General features: G+C 45.2%; 1 protein-coding gene and 2 long non-coding RNA genes across 6 annotated transcripts; 2 read left to right on the top strand and 1 right to left on the bottom strand.

Annotated features, from left to right (window-relative positions):
• Positions 1-874: 874 nt before the first annotated feature.
• FUS (FUS RNA binding protein) lies at positions 875-13,082 on the bottom strand. Of its 3 annotated transcripts, none has more exons than XM_053262246.1 (15): positions 12,949-13,082; positions 10,852-10,876; positions 9,810-9,964; positions 9,083-9,221; positions 8,771-8,961; positions 8,315-8,525; positions 6,600-6,637; positions 5,134-5,166; positions 4,245-4,354; positions 3,562-3,691; positions 2,472-2,582; positions 2,029-2,200; positions 1,811-1,899; positions 1,393-1,540; positions 875-1,175 (listed from the first exon to the last, which is right to left on the bottom strand). In XM_053262246.1, exons 1-15 carry the CDS (start codon positions 12,959-12,961, stop codon positions 1,136-1,138), a joined length of 1,605 nt encoding a protein of 534 aa, XP_053118221.1. In that variant the 5' UTR covers positions 12,962-13,082; the 3' UTR covers positions 875-1,135. The 3 variants fall into 3 exon arrangements, with proteins under 3 accessions (XP_053118221.1, XP_053118223.1, XP_053118222.1); XM_053262248.1 differs by having other exon boundaries at positions 2,029-2,164; XM_053262247.1 differs by lacking the exon at positions 12,949-13,082 and adding an exon at positions 11,545-11,719.
• On the top strand, positions 11,702-22,422 carry LOC128330058 (uncharacterized). 2 transcript variants are annotated; one of them, XR_008309936.1, is made up of 2 exons: positions 11,702-11,917; positions 21,668-22,422. It is a non-coding gene; the product is annotated as an uncharacterized LOC128330058 (long non-coding RNA). The 2 variants fall into 2 exon arrangements; XR_008309937.1 differs by lacking the exon at positions 11,702-11,917 and adding an exon at positions 18,800-19,297.
• On the top strand, positions 13,036-16,685 carry LOC128330059 (uncharacterized). Its single transcript, XR_008309938.1, has 3 exons — positions 13,036-13,605; positions 14,768-14,952; positions 16,483-16,685. It is a non-coding gene; the product is annotated as an uncharacterized LOC128330059 (long non-coding RNA).
• Positions 22,423-22,854: the final 432 nt, after the last annotated feature.

Below are 22,854 nucleotides of genomic sequence, written 5' to 3'. Positions count from 1 at the left end.
GGGTAGGAAGAAAGTTTGTGATCTCATCTGTATGGCTCATCGTTCAGCAACCTTGCCCATTTTGTTTCTTGTCATCTCCCTTAATGCCATACCTGCACTAAATACCACAGAAGCTGAAAGGCCTTGGTTTAAGGCATGTTTGAGGAATGGTGCTTTTGAGATCTTCATATCAGAGGTCTGTAAGCAGCTTATAAACTCAACTTTCCCATTGTTTCAGCACTCCAAGGATGTTTCAGCTGCATCACAGCCTTGATAGCAGACGAAGGGAAGTAATGGGGCTTCACAAGAATTTTGCTCATATCCTCTTAAGTATCAGAATGATACATTGGCACTTATCTGAAAAGTCATGGAGCCAAATATTTTTTCCCTTTGCATAAGGCCTTCTACTCAGTGCTTCTTCGTACTGATCCAACCTATCTCCTCAAGGTCAACTCCCTGTTCCATAGGTCACAGGAGTTGATGCTTCCTTCCTTCTGCCCCAGTCCATCTTCTCCCAGGGGGAAGTGGCATACTCTGGATGTGCGCAGAGCGATTCGGGTGTACCTTAGGCGTACCAAGACCTTCCGGCTCTCTGTCTCTGGGATTCTTTCAAATAAGTTGAAAGAAGGTAAAAATGAACATAGAGTTGAAGGCCGAAACGGAGCGAAGTGAAGAGACACCTGCTGGAGCGAGACACAGTGAAAGACTGAGGGCTGAGGGGATTGCCCCTCCCTCCTAGAAGGAGAAAAAGCTCTCTGATTGGCCCTGTCTCGGAGCAGGAGGTTGTGGCAACCCATAATAGTCTCGGATGCAAACATCTTCTGAGGGAGAATCAGAGTAATATCACTTCTATATTTGCAGTGTAAGTCAAACCAAAGCACTCAATTTCCTCCAGTCTTGATTGAAAACGGCTTTATTATTCAAGCCCCACCCCTCCCCAGTTATACACACACGCACGCACGCACTCACACAAACTAAAACATTTTGGTTTTTAACGCATGGGGTGACTTTCAAATACAGGCAACAAAATGAATAAAAGGGAATACAAAGTTTATACACAAATGGAACAAGGGATACACAAATCTGCCACAAAGTTGGACATCATACAAAATAAACGAAGTTTATAAATTCACATGGTCAGGGATCCTGCACAGGTTCAATAGGGTCTCTCACGGCGGTCCTGTCTGTGGTCCCCTCTGTAAACAAAAGAAGGAAAGGGAAGTTTAAATTCCAAGCTTGAATATTTATGTTGCTTGTTCACTATATAATGGTAAGCAACAGCCCAGACAGCTCAGTTGCAAGACAAGCGGAAAGTTTAGGATATGGATTCAGCAATTTCTTCCTCTGCTACTTTCCCCCTGGTTTCCAACCTCCACGGTCTTTACTTCAACAACAGAGTGCTGTCATCTTTACCTGGAATCCATTTTTCCTGGCCCAAAGTTGCCTCTGTCTCCGCCTCTTCCACCTCTGAATCCTCCCCGGTCGCCGCCCCTGCCTCCACGGAAGCCACCTCGGTCAAAACCTCCACGGCCCCCACGACGTTCTTCACCAAACCCACCTCCTGGTAGAAAGGCACATTGTTAGATTATGTTACAATTGGCCAAAAAAAAGTTGCCCTCCTCATGCTCATCAAAGAGGCTAACTATATTTGGCAGGAGAATAAACTGAACCCAGATAAAGAACAATGTGTAAAAAGAATACAGTTCTTTTTCTGACAAAGCTTCCCACCAATAAGAAGCAAACAGGAACATGCAGAGAGAAATCTCACTGAAAAGGTAGACTGGAAGTTGTGTCCTGTACACAAAGCAGGAACAAACCTTGATTTACTCACCCATATGTGGTCCTCCAGGCCCATCTGGTTTTGGTGCTTTGCATTGGTTGCATTCATTACGCCATGAAAAATTCATGTTCTCGCATGTCCTAGTACATACATTTGGGGAAGGAGGGATAAGAGAGAGACTTGAAGTGAAACAAGAAGGACCAGGACCAATAGCCATTAGGACTCTTTGTTTCCACCATACTACCAAAATCATTAAGCATGCTGCTTACGGGTTGGGGCATTTCCAGTCTCCTGCTCGCTGCTGGCCACCACCTCCACTGGGGAAGCCACCCCTGTTGCCCCCGCTGGAACCACTGTTGCTGCCGCCTCCACCACCACCACCAAATCCACCACGGCCCATGGGTCCTGGGGAGACCAGAGATGCAAGTGAATCAATGGCAGCTGCAAGTAAGAAAGACATCCTGCAAATGTTTTCTTTAGCTCAGATAAAGATGCAAGGTTTCTTTTTTCACTAAAAATCAACAGAATGCAGTACCCATCTCCCCCATTCCAGAACAGCTAGGGATCATGACAGGCTGGCCCTCGTTTTCCTAGTTAGGCCCAAGAGACATCTTCTCTCCCTGTGCCCAAACATACAGTGAAGATACAAGAACCAGTCGTGCCACAGACACACCTCCACTTCTAAACCACAGCAGAGAGAAGTGGCACATACCTCCTCTGCCACCACGGCCTCTTCCTCCACGGCCATTCCCGCCTCCTCGGTTGAAGTCTGCCCTTCGGGTGGCAAATGAAACCTTAATGGGGTTGCCAGAGAATTCTTTCCCTGGTGAGAGAAGAGTGGGGCAAATGTAGAGGTTATTAGCATCTTTCCTCTACTACAATGGTAATACCCTCCTGATATTTCAGATTAGAGATGTGCACGGAATGGATTTTGTGTTCCATTCCAAGCTCAGAATGCAAAGCAGCCAGAACGTTCCAACCAGAACACCAGGGCAACCCAGTGTTTTGATGGAATAGAACTGTTCAGTTTTGAATGTTCCAAGTGTTCCAGCTAAAAAAATTTTTTAACGTAGTAAGGGTGGCGCTGGGGGCGGTACCTTTAACAAAATTAATCCAAGCTCTTAGCAACTGCACTGCAAGACGCGGTGGCAGCAGGTCTCTGGAGACCCGCCACTGCTTGTGTGGGATGCCAGCCAGAGTGCTGCTGGGACTTGCAGTGCCAGTGCTGGAAAGAGCTTGGGTTAATTTAATGTTAAAAAGGTACCTTAAAAGCTGGAGTACTCAGAACATAGGAAACTGCCATATACTGAGTCAGATCATTGGTATATCTAGTTCAGTATTGTCTTCACAGACTGGCAGTGGCTTCTTCAAGGTTGCAGGCAGGAATCTCTCTCAACCCTATCTTGGAGATGCTACCAGGGAGGGAACTTGAAACCTTCTGCTCTTCCCAGAGCGGCTTCATCCCCTGAGGGGAATATCTTGCAGGGCTCACACATCAAGTCTCCCATTCATATGCAACCAGGGCAGACCCTGCTTAGCTATGGGGACAAGTCATGCTTGCTACCACAAGACCAGCTCTCCTCTCCTAAGAACGTTCCAAACGGGGTGGGTTTGTTCTGTTCCGGGCTTGGAACAGGCTCCTCAAAACGAGGGGTGTTCTGTTCCAAGCTCAGAGCAGTTGAAACGGCCCATTCAGACCTTGGAACGTTCTGCACACCCCTATTTCAGAGTCCAAGCGTACTATCTTTTCCCCCAAACCCATCCCCAGCAAATGTTTATAGAGTTCAAAGCCAGCAACATACCATCAAACCAGTCAATGGCTGCCTTTGCAGATGGGGGATCATCAAATGAAACTGTGGCCTCTCCTTTCAGCTTCCCTGTCTCACGGTCTGTATACAGGTTAATCATGGGTTGTCCTGTTTTCTTGTTTGTCTAAACACACAAGAATCACAAAATCAATGTTCAGCAAAAGTTAGTTTCTGCTTTTGCATGTTTTTGTTTTCCTAAATTGGCAGATGCCAAAACTATTAACTGTTAAGGGATGCATTTACTTTATATAGCTGCTGTATGGAAATTATATTTAAAAAGAATCTCAAGTTAGCTTTTAACAGCTGGATGCATCTACACACAGAACTGAGTATTATTAAAGATTAATGAATGTCAAAATCATCCATCCCAAGCTTGCCTTTAGTGACTAAACTTTTAAACATTTTGCCATTTTATTCCAATTGCCACTATCATGAAGTTAGATTGCCAAGGTGCGCCAACTCTGAAAGGCCCCTTTAACAAAAATCTGTGTTAGTCACTGTACTGCACGCTTCTATAACCACGTATAAGACAAGAGCATAGAAGTATAGGAGAATAGAAGAAATGCATTCTTCCTCCGTAAGTCTGGAGATGTAAGTTTGGGCAGGGTATAAATTTAATAAACAAACAACTAAAATAAATGGGGCCCACCTCACAAGTACAATGAGCAAAATTTTACCTTGATGATGCCAATCTGCTTGAAGTACTCTGCTACTGACTCAATGGTTACATTTTCACCAAGCCCCTGGACAAAGATGGTGTTGTTGTCAGAGTTATCCTGCTCACCAGCTGCAGAACAAGGAAAATGGACTCATGAATTCAGTTCCTAAATGGAAGAGCTCAAACAGCACTCCAGCAAATACCAGAAGTATGATGCTGTGTTCCACACTGTTGGTCACCACCTTTTAAAGTGAACTCAACAAATGTGCATTTAACGCAACTTGATACATGTTCTTAGAATTAAGAACTCAGTGAAGCGATCCTTGCGATTGTGTGAGGAAGCTACCCTCTTTTGTGGGAAGGAAGCACGAAAGCGCTTCCCGCAGGCAAGCGCAGCCAGAGCTCTGGGCAGGTGGATCGGCGGTGCAGACAAGCAGCGGGAGAAGGGAAGTGCTCTGCAGCGTTCCATCCCCGAGCCCCAGTAATGCACTGTGCAAGTGCGTGGTGCATTTCTGAGATCCCTCCTCCCCGAGTGTGTCCACAGACACACAACCTGTTAACCTGTTTTTTTGGGTGCGCACTGCGCTCACACCCCAAACCTGGGTTAAGCAGTGGGCTCCATAAGCAAGCTTGCCGCTGAGCCACGTGGCTCCCATTGCTGCATATGAGCAGCAGAAAACGGGCTGGGCTCCCTTAGTCAGTTTCTGCTGCTCATGAGAATAGCTTCATTATTTGCTCTGCTGAAGTATACAGAATAAATGTTCCCAAAAAAAGTTCACCACCACCACCACCACCGGTTAAGTTATCCTCCAGCATTTGCACCTCATTTCCAAGGCAGACCACATGCATGCTAGTGAGTTTAAGTCTTCACCCGTTCCTATTTACAGTCAGATGAAGCTGTCACTTACCAGAATCATGCCGTGACCCTTGGTCCCGTGGTCCTTTTGCACATGAAAACAAGGAGGAGAGATTCAGTTAGAGAGTGAAAAATTCCAACTTGCTCTCATAGAAGTATTACCATCACGATCACATTAGAAACAGGCCAGTGTTGGAACATGTGCGGGCCCAGGCTTACTTTAGAAGTACAAGAGACACTCCCCTCCAGTCAGAAGTGGTCCATGTCTTAATGACAAGACTGCTTAGTGCAAAACCAGTTTATCACTATTTCATACTGGACTTAATTTTCAGCTTTGCAGGGAGGAGCAAGGCCTCCGGACACATACTCAAGATACAGTTTGACAACCACCTTGATGCATCTATTCAAACACTCTTTTATAGCATACATTGCTACCCAGAGTTTCTTATTGATCCTTGATCAGTCTTTTTCTCTCGCCTTTAAATCTCTAGTACCATGAGGTCTGTAGCTTGCACACTACAATCTATCCTGGACTTATTTCACAGTATAAACACACTTAAAACTTGCACATAGGAACAACCTTGCACCACAGCACACACTGAAGTCAGCCCTTTACAAATGAGAGCTTTGTGTTTTTATAAACCATCAAGTACTTAGATCAACCACTGCTATTAACATTTCCTATACAAAGATTTTTCACCATTTTGACACAACTTATTGTACCCAATCTGAATATTTTTTGAAAGCATATGCCCAACACTGGTCTCAAGTGCATTAAACAATCCTATTTGAGTTTTAAGTGTTCATGCCAAGCCTTTTTCAGCAAACCCTATGGGAACTTTTCCTTAAAACCAATTCGTTTGGTTTGGTACATTCAAGTTCAAAAAGACCTTTTGTGAAACTTCAAAATATTAAAAGACCAAACTTTCTTAAAGTAGAAGCCCATGAAACCACTTATTTGTCAACAAGAGTTCTTTTAAGAGAGTTTCATACAGACCAAAATTGCACTTCCAAGTTTGAAGGGAGCTGTCCCTCCAATATTGTTTCCTGTACCAGTAACTTTTTTAAAAAGGTACCATAAAACCTTTGTTTTACCATGTTTCCTCAGGATTGCATGCACTTCCATCAACACGTTTTAACCCAGCATTTTCATGTGTGTTTTAACAAGGGGCAACACACAAACCCAACACTTACAAAGTGATTTTTTTCTCATGTTCTCCCAAAGACACAAGTCTGGGGGTTGTTTGTCTCCCCTGTCTTGTTGCAAAACATACAACCAAAATGTACTGTATTGGCACCAAGCACTTGGCTGAGTAGAAAGCCCCGTAATGTGGAAGTCAACACCACAGATACAACCAACCATTTTGGCAGATGTGCCAGAACAGGGGACGCTCCCATAGGTTTTTATCTGATAAACGGTGGCTTCTCAAACGTTTTGGCATATAAACAGAGTCTCCGAAAAAATAATATATAGAAATACACTTTTGTGGTTCAAGTTTTTGAACTCTTTGGACTTACCACCAAATTTATTGAAGCCACCACCTCGCTCACCACCGCTGAGGAGATAAGTTAGAAGATAATGATGCTTTTTTTCCATGGCTAAAAAGGTTTGTTGCTAGAAACTACACCAGATCCATTCAGATGATGGCCAAGACCTATGTTTGATTCTTCCTGAAGATCTAGAGACAACCTGCTCCACCTTTTCCTGGCCCTCAGCATGTTTTGTTTTTTAAAAAAGTATTGATACACCTTTGAGAAGGTTTGCAAGTGAAACAGCTCTAGTGTTTAGCCATTCTTGCTTCCGATCTTGAACCGTTACATGAGACGCCGTGATGCAGTTTTCAAGACAATGTTGCTTTCCTCGTTGCCGTCCTATTCTTGGCATGACCGGTGAACCAAGCTTGTTTTTAAAATATTGTATACCGTGCACGCTGTATTTCCAGTTCACCCTTCTCAAGTTTGCCTTGTTTTCGCAAAGCTTTTTGTTTACAACCCTATACGCAGATATGTGCTTTGAAAGCATGTAAAAACCCAAGTTCCCTCATCATAGTGTACTCATAATAAGTTATTTCAGATCTAAAGACTGCATATCTGCCTGCCATAAGATCTCTCTCCCTTCCTCAGACCCTTAACTAACATGTGGAAGGTGGAGATTTGATTAAAGTTCATTGACTTTCACACCTGTGGCACACAAAATGCAGAGTTTGTTAACAGAGAAGGTATTGTTAACAGATCAACAACTTTCATAAGCAAACCACCCTTCAACTGTCCCCACCTATACTCACCTCTCTACTATCTCATCTCCCCACAGTCAGCAGGAGCCCATATACTCCATGTTGCTAAGCAACCATTGCCTCTTGCACATCAGCTTTAACCACCCTTCCACAAAAAGGGAGGTGCACACACACACCCAAGAGCAGTGAAGATTTTGCTTTGCCACACATTAGACCACAAGTACAAAATTCCAGCCACTATGAGGGAAAACCAACATACATCTTTTTAGCCTATTTATGTACTCATTATGTGGCCAGACCACAGCATTATAACCCCAAGAAAAACTGGTTTACAACCTGCACAGAAGCCCTGTCCTGCACCATCTCTTACAGAAGAGATTCTTATAACCCTTGGTTTGTTATCAGCATAGAAACCAGGCCACCCACAGTGCACCTCATCAGGTTAACACGAGGGTAGAGTTGAAGGATGAACCTATGGTCTATTATAGCCATCTTTTGTTTTAGTCATAAAAAGAAAGTACTCAAATTCTTGTATAGATTGGTATGGAACTGTAACATGGCTCAAAGAGGACCAACATTCACCTTTGAAGAACAGTAATTATTGTCATGTCAAGTGCACCTTTGAGGTTGTAAACAGATCCAAGTTGGATTACAAGACAAAAACATAACATTTTGCCCCCATGCACAGACTTGTGACTGCAATGGTTGATTGTCAGAAAAAATGTTTTGTAACTCCTTCACATGCAGACAAGAAAAAACAATTTTGACATCCATTAAAATTCAACCCATAGAGAAAGCACTGTAATCCCAATCACAGCCTTGTATACAAAAAACAACGAGTTTCAGTCATTTATACATCATGCCCTCCCAGAAGAGGTTAGTTTAAGTAATAATAATAATAATAATAGTAATAATAATTTTTTAAAAGGTGAAAATTAGGAAATATGCCAATAAAAAAAGACCCACTCCCTCTCCCAGAACAAACAACTGGACACCTACCCCATGCCTCCACGACCACCTCTGTTGCCACCTCTACCGCCACTTCGATCAAATCCACCTCTACCATATCCACCGCCGCCACCTCCTCCTCCACTGCCTCTGCCACGGTTGCGGTCCTGCTGGCCCCCATATCCTCCCTGGTCTTGGCTGCCATAGCCTCCTCCACTGCCACCTCCACTCATGGAAGACTGATCCTGGCCATAGCCACCAGCTGGAGTGGGGGGGAAACAGGGTTATTAACAGCAGGCCAAAACCCGATTCCTTTCAGGCTTCTATGAGGGAAAGCAGACTCAAATCAGTTTATTCAGTGGGAGACTCATGACATTTGGAAGTGAGGTGGGGGTGTCCAAATCCTGCAACTGCTCTCTAGGTGGCAGTTTGCAGACATCACTGTACTAAATTTTATCCACTAATTCCTGTTTGGCTTTGCACCGGAGGTAAAGAAAAGCAACTCACTTCCACTGCCACCGCCTCCTCCACTGCTACTGCCACTGCCGTACTGACTCTGCTGGCCATAGCTTTGAGGTGGGTTGTAGGAAGGCTGCTGCCCATAAGAACTCTGCTGCTGACTGCCATAGCTTGATGGCTGGCTGTAGCCCCCACTCTGGGGCTGTCCATAGCTAGAGGTTTGAGAGCTGCTGCCATAACTGTAATTTTCACAAAAAGGAAAGAGAGACACACACAAATGATAACAAATTCAATACACAAAGTATCCAAAAATACAGACACATTTAGATATAGCTCCCCGTGGGACTATTTAGCGGTTACCTTCCAGTGGTGGAGCTGGCTGGCTGTTGGGAGTAGCTAGGATAGGATGACTGCTGTCCATACGTCTGAGAAGTCTGACTACTGCCATATCCAGTCGATGAGCCATAAGCCTGTGGAGTTGACTGAGTGCCATAACCAGCTGTTCAAAAAACAATTCATTCTTGTTAACTCTCAAGTGGTGCAAGTTGCTCAGCACTAAGGGTCTACCTACACAGTTCTGCCACCATAATAAATAACTCTACACACAGATATTCCCGGGGAGGATCTCTCCCCCCCCCCAAACACTGGCAAATTAGGAAGCAGGAAGAGACTCTTTACTACCTACAGATCCCAGGGTAACCGCATGCTAATTCCTAATCTCAAATTACAAATAACCTCACAGCTATGATCCGTTGCCTCCCAAAATCTGTAGACTGCATTCACTGAGATTCATCAAACGGTGTTGGGATGGGATGTGAGTCAGACAGGCTCAAAACCCCTGTTTAGCCACAACGCAAGTCTGTATCTTGCCACCTAACTTATTTTATAGGATAATAGTGAAGAAAATATGAAGAGGCTGTATCATATTACACACTTTGGCCTTGGAAATGAAAGAAAAAAGTATTTGCTTCCCAGATGAAAGGACTTTTCTCCAAATTAGCTGACCTTCCCCGAGGAGAGGATACACTGGTGTTTTATTTTTATGTTCAGTCATGGGGTCAGAAACAAGATATGCTACAATACTCACAGCTTTGAGTCTGGCCATAGGAAGAGCTGTAACTACTTTGGTTGTATCCAGAGGTATCTGCCGATTGTCCGTATCCACCATAGCTCTGTTGCCCATAGGGCTGACTGGTTTGCTGAGAGTAGCCTTGGGCAGGTGGAGTTGGGTAAGCTCCATAACTAAAGGAAAAGTAAGAAGGAAAAAAATTCAGCCAAAGCAGGGTGGCATTACCACAAGGAACATGCAGTCTGCACCTTGTATTCACAGCCAGAAACTGAGCTCCTCCCTAGGACTCGTGCCTCTCTTTTCACATACTCAAAGCAAAATTATGAAGGTGTAGATGTGTATCTGTACTCCTTCTCCTGTGTGGTTTCTGTTAAAGTCTGAACAATCATAAATATATAAGCAAAATTACAAAGAGTGCTGTGGTACATTAGATGAGCAGAAATGAAGCTATAGTTTTAAAGCTGACCCACTTCCTTTCAGTTAGCTCCATAACTCTTTACTGGCTCAATGCCAGTTGTATGGGAGATACATACAACTAAGATACATTTCAGGGATAAGTTCAGTATTCTGGCTTTACAAGGGCCCTGTTCTTAAGAGTATGAATTGGGAAGGTTGACATATATCCCAGAATAATAAACTGTAAACACTGAACAGACCAAAACTTTATAGTTTTGTTGTGATTTATGGCCAGGACATTAAACTTGCTCAGTAATTTTTTATTTGCTTTCTGTTAAGATAAGCTCAAAACTTCTCCTGGGAACACTGAGTTCTGCCAATACGAGGAAATTAGGAATTGTCACCTACTAGTTAGTAGATAATTAGAATTAGTCAAGTCATGGGTCTGATCCGGCAGATCTATTCTTTTGAAACAGCTCGTGGTACCCGAGCATCTTCTACATTTTTATACAGGCGATTAGCATGACTAGCTTCAGTGTCACAGACAAGAAAAGCACTGCTCACACATCACTAATGTTGTAGGTATGTACACACAGAAGCACATGCAAGTATCTGTTAACATGCCATTCATGCATGTAAGATGAATAATTCAAGGGATACTTACCTCTGTGTTGCCGACTGGCTATAATCTGCAACAACAACACAAAAATAGATTAACAGAAACATTTTAGAAGTCTACATAGTCAGCACTGCTGATCTAATCTCTACAATGAACGTAGAAAAAGCTTCACGTGGGGCAATGCTGAGGTGTGTTTGTGAAAGTTGACTTAAATGAAGGTTTTGCTTTAGGCACAAAGATTCCTGTTTCTAGTACACACATGCAAAACTGTGACGACAACACCACACACACACACACCACAGTTGTACTGAATGAATCACACACATGCACATGTTATATCTGCCACCTTTCCCCTGGCCAAGTTCATGCACAATTTGTGCCCAAAGAGAAGCAATAGTACATGGGTATGAACTTTGAGCAAAGAGCAGACAATTTGGGGACATATAGTGGTTCTGTCAGTTGGCAACTGAAGCAATTTCGACTTGAGGAAATTTTCCTCATGGATGGTGTCACCAGAGCACCCCGGAGGAACTCAAGTGTATATTTATTTAATGGGTTTATATAGCGCCTCAATTCACATCTCTAGGCTGTTTACATCCTAAGGCAAATAACCACGAGTTCCCGCTTCCATAAAGTCTCCAGCAAAGCGACCATTAAAAACTCTCAGGTGAATCTTGGGGTTCATTTTCTACGGGAAACACCAGTGGTAGCAGCAGAGCGTGAAAGGAAGCTACCCACCCATGGAAAAGCGAAGGAATTTCTGTACAGAAGACCTGCGTTTAAACCCCCACGAATTTTACTTTAAACTTTAATTGTTGCGGGATTTTATTTTATTTTTAAGTCAAACGGCCTGGCCCTTTAAGAACGAGATTTGGGTTGGAGAAGGAAGCGCGCCAGCTTCGTAATCAAAGCGGCGGTTGGAAGCTTCAGCCGGGAAGGACCCGGATGCAACACTGCGACAAGCCTGGCTTCATCTACGCATGCGTAACTCTTTAAAAGTACCGGTCTGCCACCCGACGGTAAGCCAGCAGCGCACGCATCATCAAAACGAAAGCCCGCCCTCCATTCTCCACCGTTCTAATCAGCTACGCCGACGATTACGTCAGAGGCGGTGAGTGGGTTGCTCAAACGCCAATCTCCTACAGCGACATGTTCCCCTGTCCGTGCGCAGCCCTTCGGCCGCCAAAGCTCCCCTGCCCCTGTTCTGTTCCTCGGAAGCCCCGTCTCCTTCGCTCCCTCCCCTTCCACACTGGCGCTTGAATGCGGCAGTCCCCCCCCCACCTCCGCTCTCACTCGGTCACAAAATGGCGGCAGTGAATTGCGCAGATGGGGAGGTGGAGAAAAGGAGGCTAATCCTCCCCAGTGGAGTCTGGAACTAGGAGTGCAGCCGCACGATGCTTTCTACAACAGCACCCACGGAGAGCCCGCCCTCCATCCGTGAAAAGCCCATCATTTTGGAACAGAAGTGACCCCTCTGGAAGTGAGAGAGGGCAGCCCTCTCCCCCCCCCCACGAGCCGAGGAAACACACTAGTGGGGAGGGGGCGGCGGTGGCAGGAAAGAGGCCGCCCCGCCACCCCAATACTTCACCCAGTCCTCGCCTCCCCACTGATGGGAGGATGACTCGCCCCACAAAAGCCTCTGCCCAGTTCAGGCAGCTCTGAAGCCTCCGCCATCCTGCTCTTGACTGGGAGGCCAAAAGAACTAGATTTAAAAAACAAAACAAAAAAACCCCACCCCGCAATACTGCCCCCCCCACCTCTAACACAAAGATTAAGACCAGTTTAAAGTCATCGAGGCCGAACCTGCCCCCGTCCCTCTCTGCCCGCCCGCCCTCCCCGCTGCAGAAGGGAGTGGCCCCCAGTTTGCCCATCTCCCCCCCCATGGGACATCCCCCCCCTCCGATTAAGGCAATTCTATTCCCGCCTCTCTAAAAACCAATTCGACTCGCTTCTAGCGGCATCTCGCCAAGTCTACCCCAGGCTCATCTTTGTTGTGTAACCACGAGGGCGAGAGACGCAGCCTTTTGAAAAGAAACCCGCTCCTCACTATTCGGCTCCTCGGGTTCAGAGGCGACTAAAAAGCACCGCGGCCCCTCCGCATATATTTTTAAAGAACGACCCTTCCTGCAGTGCTTTTCTCACCGTTAGATGCCATTGCCGAAGCCCCCTGGGTGTCCTCTCCACGTGGGCGGCGGCTGCAGCAACCTCTCCTCTGGCCTCCTCGTCTTAAGCCGCCTCCTTCCCCCCTCCTTTGCCCCACATATACTCCCCCCCTCCCACTTCCTTTGGGTTACACCATCTGAGACTGTAGAGGGGGGAGAAAAAGGCTTTTTAGAAAGCGACTTTCCCCGCAGAGCTGTTAGCCTCGCTTTCTGCCGCCGAGGAGTGTGTCGTGCTTTCTCCCCACCGCGTGTGTAGAACTTCGATCCTTAAAGCTGTTAAGAAATTATGAAAATTAAAACCCACGATGGGATTCAGGGCAACCCACTTCGAAGGGAATGCGCTTGGCCTCGCTGTCGACATGGATTTGTCCCGGTCCGCTCTCCCCTACTGCATGGGAGGAATGGTACAATCCTGGCTGGCGGAGGAGGGAATGAGATCACGGAGCAAGACTGGAAGCAACCAAAGTTGCAACTTTGGGGAGTCCTTAGAAAAGGAAGAGATGGACAGAGCTCACGCTTGTCGGGGTCGGGGGCTGTAGTCCCCCCCCCACTTTGGTGATGCTTGGGATGTGCAAAGCCTCCTGTCATTTAGACACTTCAGGGCAAGTCACTTGCGGCCGCCGCAGAGTATAGGAGAGTACGTTTTATTTATGGCTTTGTGACGCGTAAAAGACTAACGGCATTTTTAATAGCGTAACCGTGCCATACGGGAGCCCTTTAGAAACATCCCATGAAAGGGCTCTGGCCCACAAGAGTTTGCCGCAATAAATCTATTAATGTTTAAAGAGCTACAAGATTCCCCCCCCCTCCTGCTTTAAAATTTACATGGCTGCCCCTGAACAACTGTGTTTTATTTTTTTTAATTCATTGTTAAATTTATATACCGCCTTTCATTGAAGCAATCCCAAGGCAGTTTACAGCAAAATGTAAAAACAAGATTGTAGAAAAGACACAATTACAATATTTTATTATTATTATTATTATTATTATTATTATTATTAATTAACCCATACTGTGTTAATTTGGTGCTGTTAATGATTAAGATTAGGCTCAAACTATCATACTTTGGACACATTATGCTAAGACCCAGCTCCCTTGACAAGTCCATAATGCTGGGCAAAGTTGAAGGAAAAAGAAGAAGAGGACGACCAGCAGCAAGGTGGATGGACTCGATTAGGACAGCAGTGAATGCACCACTGAGAGACCTTAAAAGGCCAAGTTGAAGACAGATCATCCTGGAGAGAATCTATGTGGTCGCTAAGAGTCAACATCGACTTGACAGCACTTAATCAATCAATGATTATGCATTCTTGATAAGCAGCATTTCTAATAGGCAAATGACAGGACAAGTCTATTTTATCTGCAATAGTCCCGTGATTGCTCATCCCATTTTACAGATAAGATTCTGAGGCTGAGAAAGTGTGTCTTACCCAAACCCATTTGGTGTTTGGGCATAAATCATAATTCCCACAGAAAAGGCCCAGCTCATATATATGCTCTGTCAAATATCAGCTGGAAAGACAACCAGAAACGGTTTCAAGTTTCACACAACTGGTTAGAGCAATTAAGAAACAGAAAATCCAATAAACATGGTGCATGTGTAAATACACACATGCACCAGGATTGATATATGTACTGGGGAGTGGTCACTGAAAGTGTGAGTGTGAGGATTAAAACTCATGAGATTCTGCCACAGGATTTATTTGATCAGAATACAGAGAGTCTGCTTTTCTTTGAAAGGAGCATGTGCCTAGTCCTCATGGTTGTGGAGAATTAAAAACCCTAAGGTTTTCTTTCAGCAAAAAGAAAATAGAGGGGCACTTCAGACCAAACGAGGATGTATGATCCTTTCAACCATGGAGAGATGGATGGCCTGATCCTATCTACCCAAACATACACATGTGATAAGGACTAATGTCATATCAAGATAAAAGGATATCAGTTTCTACCAAGGCTGTCCATTCTAGTTTCTGAACCATGACTGGTAAGATTCATGAATTTCATAGAGATTAGAAAAATCATAATCCATTCTGATCAACAATCTTGGTCAATTTCATCTTCTCCTGAAAACAGATAAAATGGCTAAATCATTGCCATGGAAATGTACCAGACTCTTAAACCAGAATGAAAATGAATGGGTTTTCTTTTATGTTTAGTAACACACACAGTTACTGATATCATTTTTAATTCAAATGTTATTTTAGCCAACAGTTTTACATAATAAAAAGCAGGAAATGCAGGAGAAAAAACTTTATTATTATCTGGCATTCTTTTATTTCTTTTTAAATAAACAGTTCTTTTGTAACATCTGCAAAGGATTCAAAATTATGACCTGGTTTCTTTCCGTTTTCCCCTTCTACCATTGTGAAATGGTTTCTCCCACTCCACAAGGCTTTCCCTGTCTCTGTCCCTCAAACCAGTTCAATCCAGTTTTGAGGCCCGGCCTGCCTATTCATGAATGGTCTTGGGCCGTTGACATGGCAACCATGGAAATTAGGTCAGTAGCCCAGACCTACGTAGGAGTAATGCAAAATATATCTTCCACATACTCCGAATCACACCCTTGCACGTTGCAATAATTTATTCAGATTAACTATTTTCAGTCTCTCAATCAGTGATGAGAATTTTAGTGTGAGGGTTGTTTTTTGTTTTGTTTTTACAGAAGCTATTTAGCAGTTCAATGACAGGCAGAAATCAACAGGTGAAGTCCCCCCGCATGGAATTGAAGGGCTGAAGTAAGCTGCACCTATTGATTTCTGCCTGTCATGGAGCTGCTAAAAGAGATGCAGGTTATTCCAAGAAAGTTAGTGATAATTACCTATTGAAATTACCAGGACAAATGAATCACTGCTAACTTACCTCATTAATGCCAATGCTGCTTAGTCAGGATTCACTTTCTTAAGATACAATTCAAGTAGATATAACAGATTTAGGAAGTTGAGCTGAAAACTTGCAACAAAGTTCTGTGGTAACATATTGAGAGGAACCTGAACACAGGACGTGTGTTGTAGCATTTATTTCCAACACTGGAGGGAAGTGTGTGTGTGTGGGGGGGGGGCTAACTGGTTAGAGGGATAGGCTAGAGAAAATAGCCAGGAATCCTGGATCCAGTTTCCTACAATAGTAATTTGGAGCACGAGTGGGCTGGTTCACACACGCATATGTTAATTGCTTGATTTCTTATCCCTGGGCTGAGCCCAACATGTTGTGACCTGTTTCCAGTACTGCAATTTGAGCAGTCCTTCATGAGATCAATGGGTGATGATGAACAGACATGTGAACCAGCCTGCATGCACTGAGCTTTAAAAAACTTATTTTTATAGTTCACTTTAATTCATTTATATATTTCAGGAGCATAGCAAAATTTTCTGGCTGTAGGGCCATAGTGCTCCAACAACTTTTCTGCTATTATATTTGAAAGGCTAGTATAATAAATTATGCATTGCATCACATGTATAACTTATACAGTTTGCAGAATTCAAGCTTTCTCAATGCAGATATTTTTCTCTTTCAGGGCTTGTAGCTTAGAATACACACACAGCTCTGTTCACCTCCTGCTCAGTCCGATTTATGCTGTTGCCTGTTAATTCCATAACAACTTTGAGCCTCTAAAGATCCTGCAGCACTTTTTAAAACCGGGATGAGCCTAATCGCTCAACACATACAAAAATGCATTGAAACTATGGGGAAGGGGAACACCTACCCTGATACTCTTATAATCTCTTCGTTCAAGGATTTTGCTCAGCCAGTCTTCTTTGAGCACACTCAGCAATGGCTACGGAGAGGAATTCCCTGCTCCATCCTGTATGGGGCTCAGCTGCTGGGCATATATATTGCTGCTGCAGTTGGAACATGTGGATCTGATCCTTTCATTGCCTCCATATTATTCCTCTTGCATTTGGATTCTCCTGAGAGAGGTATATGTGAGTTTTGGCAGCTTGTTTATCTTCACCGCCAGGCCAGCTGGGTTGAGAAATTTGCACTGCAGCTAAAAGACAGGTGCCTGGAGCAAAAACAGGTACTTCAGAAAATATATTTGAAGGAGACTGGGCCCAGTTTTGCATTTTACAGGATTTTAGGTCCAGTGAGTCACGTGGAGGGTAGAAAGGCCAGCATGTATAGCTGGGAGACAGGACCGGGACATTATAGAGCTGGGAGAGAACAAAGAAGCTGGTTCTGTTTACAGATGCAAGGAAAGAGGCAGAGAGGCGAGCCAGCCAAACAGGATCTGAAAGAGAGTAGACAGAGTCCAAAGGGAACCCAGGGTAGAAAAGATAACATTAACCCATATGGATATAGGTGAGACAAGTGAATATTAGGAAGGGGGCACCCACATCCCCAGGTACACTTGTCATGGGTTAAACATCCAAACTGGTTGGATGGAAGCCTCTCAGGTTCTTCTTGGTCGGGGTAGGCAACTTTGGTTCTCCAGCTGCTGTTGAACTACAACTCCCATAATCCCCATCCACAATGAACTGTGGCTGGGAATGAAGGGAGTTGTAGTTCAGCAACAGCTGGGGAGCCAAGGTTGCCTCTAAGTCTTTCTTCATTTACAGTCAGAATTTCTGTGAAACTGCTGTTGCATGGAAGTGTTGGTTTTCTTTTAAGATATATTGAAATGTCTTGCCTTTGTGGTACCCATTCTGTGCAACAAATAATACATAGCCAAATCTAGAAACAATCTGGAGGTGGACTTGTGGTAGCCAGCATGACTTGTCTCCTTAGCTAAGCAGGGTCCACCCTGGTTGCATATGAATGGGAGACTTGATGTGTAAGCACCATAAGATATTCCCCTCAGGGGATGGAGTCACTCTGGGAAGAGCAGAAGGTTCCAAGTTCCCTCCCTGGCAGCATCTCCAAGATAGGGCTGGAAGAGATTCCTGCCTGCAACCTTGGAGAAGCTGCTGCCAGTCTGTGCAGACAATACTGAGCTTGATAGACCAATGGTCTGACTCAGTATATGGCAGCTTCCTATGTTCCTAGTTGCTGGTGTGCTTTAAAGTGCTGGAACCCCTTTAAACAGCAGTCAGGTTGGCTTTTGTCAGTTAATTCGTGTTATTTTGTTGCAGCAAAAACAACATTCATGTGGCATCTGAAAGACTAACAGTCTTGTATTCTGAACTATTCTCAGTTCAGAATACAAATACAATCTATATATATATATTTCTCCTGGGTGTGCCCAGGAGAAATGCGTCCCGGCAGCCCAGCTGATTGGCTGGGCTGCTGGGGCGCCTGATTGGTCCTGGCGCACCCAGGAGAACGGCGGCGGCCATGGCCAGGGAGCCAGGCGGGCCCGGCTGCGGAGCCGAGGCGGCCGGCCTGGCTGGGCCCGGCGGCGGCAGCACTCCTGGGCCCGGCCACGGCGATGGGCCGGGCGGCGGCAGCAGCACCCTCGGGCCCGGCGGCCGCGGCGGCGGCACCCTCGGGCCCGGCGGCCGCGGAGGTAAGGCGGCGGGCCCGGCCGCAGCGCAGGCGGCGGTGGGCCCGGCCGCACTAGAGGCACAGATGCTCTGTGCCCGGGCCCACTAGTACTATTATATTGTATAATAGTATTATAATACTATTATATACAATACTATTATATACAATATAATACTTCTATTATATTCTTAGTACTTTATTTTATAGCAGAATTTCTGTCTTATTTTCAAAATCTTTTGGATATTGTATCTTATTTAAAGAAAAAAAGTTTGTTAAAAGCTAATGAAAGCTTTCATGGACCACAGCCCACTAGAGGATGTGAGTTCTAGTCCTCAAAGGTTCGTGCTACAATAAATTTGTTTTTTAAGTGAGGCACAACACTATTTTGTCTTTTGTTTTTTAGCATTAATTCATCAGCAGCTTACCAAACTGGTTCAAGGCAACATACAAAAAAACAAGTATTTAAAAGCATTAACAATTTAAATTAAGACTAAACAATTCAGAGACGCTAACATGTTAAAACATCAGAGAAGTTCAAAATAACAGTGTGAAAATGGAATAGCTAAAAAGGTGCAGCAGCAGAGTTTAAAGCATGAACAGGCTCTTTTGAATAGAAAATTTCTGGTGGTTTGGCAAAAAGCACTTCAGTTTTTTAGCTGGCAATAGGCTTTGGACAAACTGATCCTCTCTGGTTTGAGGGATGGAATATTCATCCCCAGGTGAATTCTGGTTGTCTTGGCAACAGGTGGGGACTTCTAGTTGCCACAGCAACAAAGGGTTCCAAATCTTCTTAGCCTACCACCCCTTTTGTCTGGGCTTTTTAAACTACAGTACTGCAGTCTTTCTGGCTGTGAAAGCAACTGGATGGCAGCTGGGATGCTAGAAATCCCTCCCTTGCAAAACCTTAGGTACGTGCGTCCGGTTAGGGACTCTTTTAGATAATGCTGGCTCCTGTTGAAACACCATTGCAAAAATATTTGGAGAACTTCTGTAGCTGTAACAGCTCTTCTGAAAACAGAAAGTATAGAGCTCTAGAGGACTGTTTTTTAAAGCAGGCATAGTGCAGACTGGGAACTGGGGCTGAGTGGCGGGTGGGGAGAGAGGGAGAGAGACCCCACACAGTGGGGCTGTTCACACTACCATAAACTGGGCAGGAGATGAATGCTCCCATTTTGGGATCGTGTGTTAGATAAAAAATAAAGTAGGGAATGGGGAGCTTGATCATAAAGTCCCAGCTGGAGAGGACGAGCACAGCCTATCAAGATTTCACCCGAGCTTCTGAAGAAAATAGGCAGAAAAACCATCCTACCCAGCCAGTGGCGCTCTTACCCCTGGACTTCATGGCCAAAGTCCAGGGCCTCCACATCCCCTGGGGCCCCCCAAATCCTCTTTAGTCTGTCCTGGGTGGTGTGGTCGCCACTGGACCACACTGTGCCAGGCAGCTGAGTGTGATTATGACCTGTGCTGGGTGCTTTAGAACCAGAGGGAGAGTGGGGACACATATGTGGGAAAAGAATAAGGGGATGATGCTTAACTTACAGTGTGGGGGCAGGGGGCTTCAAAGGCCTTTAGGTCCAGGCTCCGAATTACCTAGATGCACCTCTGTACCCAGCTGGGGCTTGACAGACTCAAGCTCCATGCCTCCTACCTTGTTTTTTTTCCTAACACGGTCAATCAAAGAACTAAAGTGTGCCCAGCTCCCAAAACTGTGTAGGAATCCTACCCAGTTCCTGGTTGTGTGAACTGTATGAATTGCCCTAATGGTATACTATGGAAGAGGTGAGACTTGAACCCAGGTCTTGGGCTGCAGCGCACTAATCCATAGATGTTTCTGGGCTTTGCTCCCAATTCTGAAAGTGAGAGTGTAGAGAAAGTATAAGCGACTTCCCATACTTACCATAAGTTGTTTCCAGTTACATTGCTTGTTTTCCATCTCTTGTATGCATTCTCACATACTCCAACTGTCCTTGATTTTCAATGACAGTCCGTCTTCTCTGCTAATGGTCCCTGGAAAATCACTGTCCCTATATTGTCCCTCCCTTTGCCTTTTGGGAATGTCTTGTTAAAACGATGTCAATTTGAGTTGCTAGAGTTGTCGGTCTTTGGGGCCATGGCCCCTTCTTCTCTGGCTCTCTAGCAGGATGGGAGAGGAAAACCAGTGCGCCTCATTCCTAATGCACCTGTAGGTATAAATAAGACTGCATGTCCTGCACAGACTGCTGTTTTAGATGCTACAGCTAGCAGGGTTTATTGTGAACTGCCAATAGTGGATTGCAGCACAAACAAGAGAAGCAAACACCTTCTTGGTGTTCACAAATGCAGGAAACAGCAACTACAAAGTGCATGAATGCAACCCAGAGTGGATGGAGTAGAGCCTTCAGCTCTGTATAACTGGGGAAAGAGATGGCTTGGGCAGCAATCCTTGCTACAGAAAGAGAGCTGCTATACGTTTGCCACAATTTTCACCTGGGAAACACTGGAAAGTTTGCAGTGGTGGCTCAAGTCAGCTGGGGCTGCTTGAGGTGAGCTGGGAAGTGCTGGCAGCTCCACCCGTTGGGCCAGAGCCTGCTGCCATCACTGCCTCTCTGCTGCCACAGCATCCTTCTTGCCATCCTTTTGCCCCTCTCAGAGCCCTCCTGGGCATGCTCTGGCCATTGCATATACACAAAGACTTGGAGGAGGCAAGAAGAATGTGCCATAGCAAAGATGAGGGGCCCCATGGGGTGGGGCTGGGGGACTGAGCCAGGTTCTTGCACTTGCTGTTCTGTGGCTCACTTGCCACCTGAAGTTGTCACCTCACTTTAGAAATGCCCCTGGGAGTTAGCATACCCACATTGTTTCCTTGTGTCTCTTCTTTAAGAATATGAATAATTTGCTTAAGTCTGTGGCAGGGATAAAAGACCACTCATTAGGACTGGTAGAGTCTAACTCATTCACCAGGAAGCAACATGGGGCTGAATTCACACATACTTCAGGAAAACTGGTAGTTGCTTCTGGTCCAGCTTCAGCAATAAATGTCTTGACTTTCATCCAAACACCAGTAATTCCTCTCTGAGTAATGTATTATCAAGGGCACTGCTTTCCCCTTGCCATACACGTTGTGGGAGGGCTGGGGCAACCCTCCTTTACTTAGTCCCCTTTAATATAATTCCCAGGGTATGGGGGGCGGGGAGTCATGATGCTTAACCAGATCATGTAGAACAGACACCTGAATCTTCCCTTACTTTCATTACTCGTTTCTAAAGTAGACTTCTTTCCCCTTCCTAATTTTATTTCAGAAGTTTTTCTCAGCCTGCAGCTTCATAGTGGAGTGTCAGTGGTGTGATCCAGTGCCGAGGATAGAGAACTTCCCTTGCCCTCTGCCTTCCTGGTAGCTACAAGCATACCATCACGGAGGAAAACAGTCAAAGAGCGCACTTTTGACGATGGAACTGGAAGAGTCTGAGCCGCTACCTGCTCCCACTGCAGCCTGCATCACAGATACTGCCACTCTGCAATCAGGACAACAGTTCCATTCCTCTGATCTGAATCCTCCCATAGACAAAGGGAGAAATCTAGCTCACATGCCCTCAAATGACTTGGCCAAGAGCCCTGCAAAAGAGCCCAAGAAAGACAGCCAAGAAGCACAGAATCTAAAGACCCACCATCACCCCCAGGTGTCGCTGGAGGAAGCATCGGCAGATGTTCCCCATGAGGGTCATCATTCACTGGAACCTGAAGTGGAACAGTACTATTACCAAGTCAACTGGCCACAAGCAATACGGCAGAAGTGGGCAAGGGAGAAGGAGCGCCGGGAGAGGAGGCTTAACCACCTGGGCATTGGGCAAGATGCAGTGGTGGTTGCAAGTCACACTCCCGAACAAGCCCCTGAGGAACAAAACTTGGCACATGGGGAGCCAGAGGATATGAACGGAGGCTCTTGGGATAACACTAAAATAGTATTGCAGCACACATGCTTAGAGGATAGATGAAAATGGAACTGTATTACTCTCTATGGCAAGAATGGAATAAACTATGATCACTCTTTTCACTATACTGTTGCATTGGTTTCTTTCAATTCCCCAGGCCGGTTTGAAAGCCATAACCAGGGTTGAATTTTTTTCTACCTTCATCAGTTCCACTACAGAAATGCAACACTTGATACCAAGGCTCTCTCTTTGTCTTAGAAGGCTTCCTAGCCCCTATGGCTATTAAAATAAAACTTGAAAACTGGCCTTGTGACATCTAGGAATCCAGATGGGGGCAAAGTAGGATTTGGGGTGATCAGAGGATGGGGGCTTTGGTATTCTGCATAGCCCTTTCTCCTGCCCTTGTACAACCACCACATGGTAGCAAGGAAGGACTCTGGTAGTATTGGTGGTTAGCAGATTGGGACAAGGAAATAGGAAATTGGGTAGAAATAGCAGCAGCTATAGAAAACACACTTCTCCTCTGGCTGTGGGTGGGGTCCTGGCAGCACTCCTAA

The sequence above is a fragment of the Hemicordylus capensis genome, chromosome 6, assembly GCF_027244095.1.
Source record: "Hemicordylus capensis ecotype Gifberg chromosome 6, rHemCap1.1.pri, whole genome shotgun sequence".
Classification (NCBI taxonomy): domain Eukaryota; kingdom Metazoa; phylum Chordata; class Lepidosauria; order Squamata; family Cordylidae; genus Hemicordylus; species Hemicordylus capensis.
This window is presented reverse-complemented; position numbering and strand designations above follow the sequence as displayed.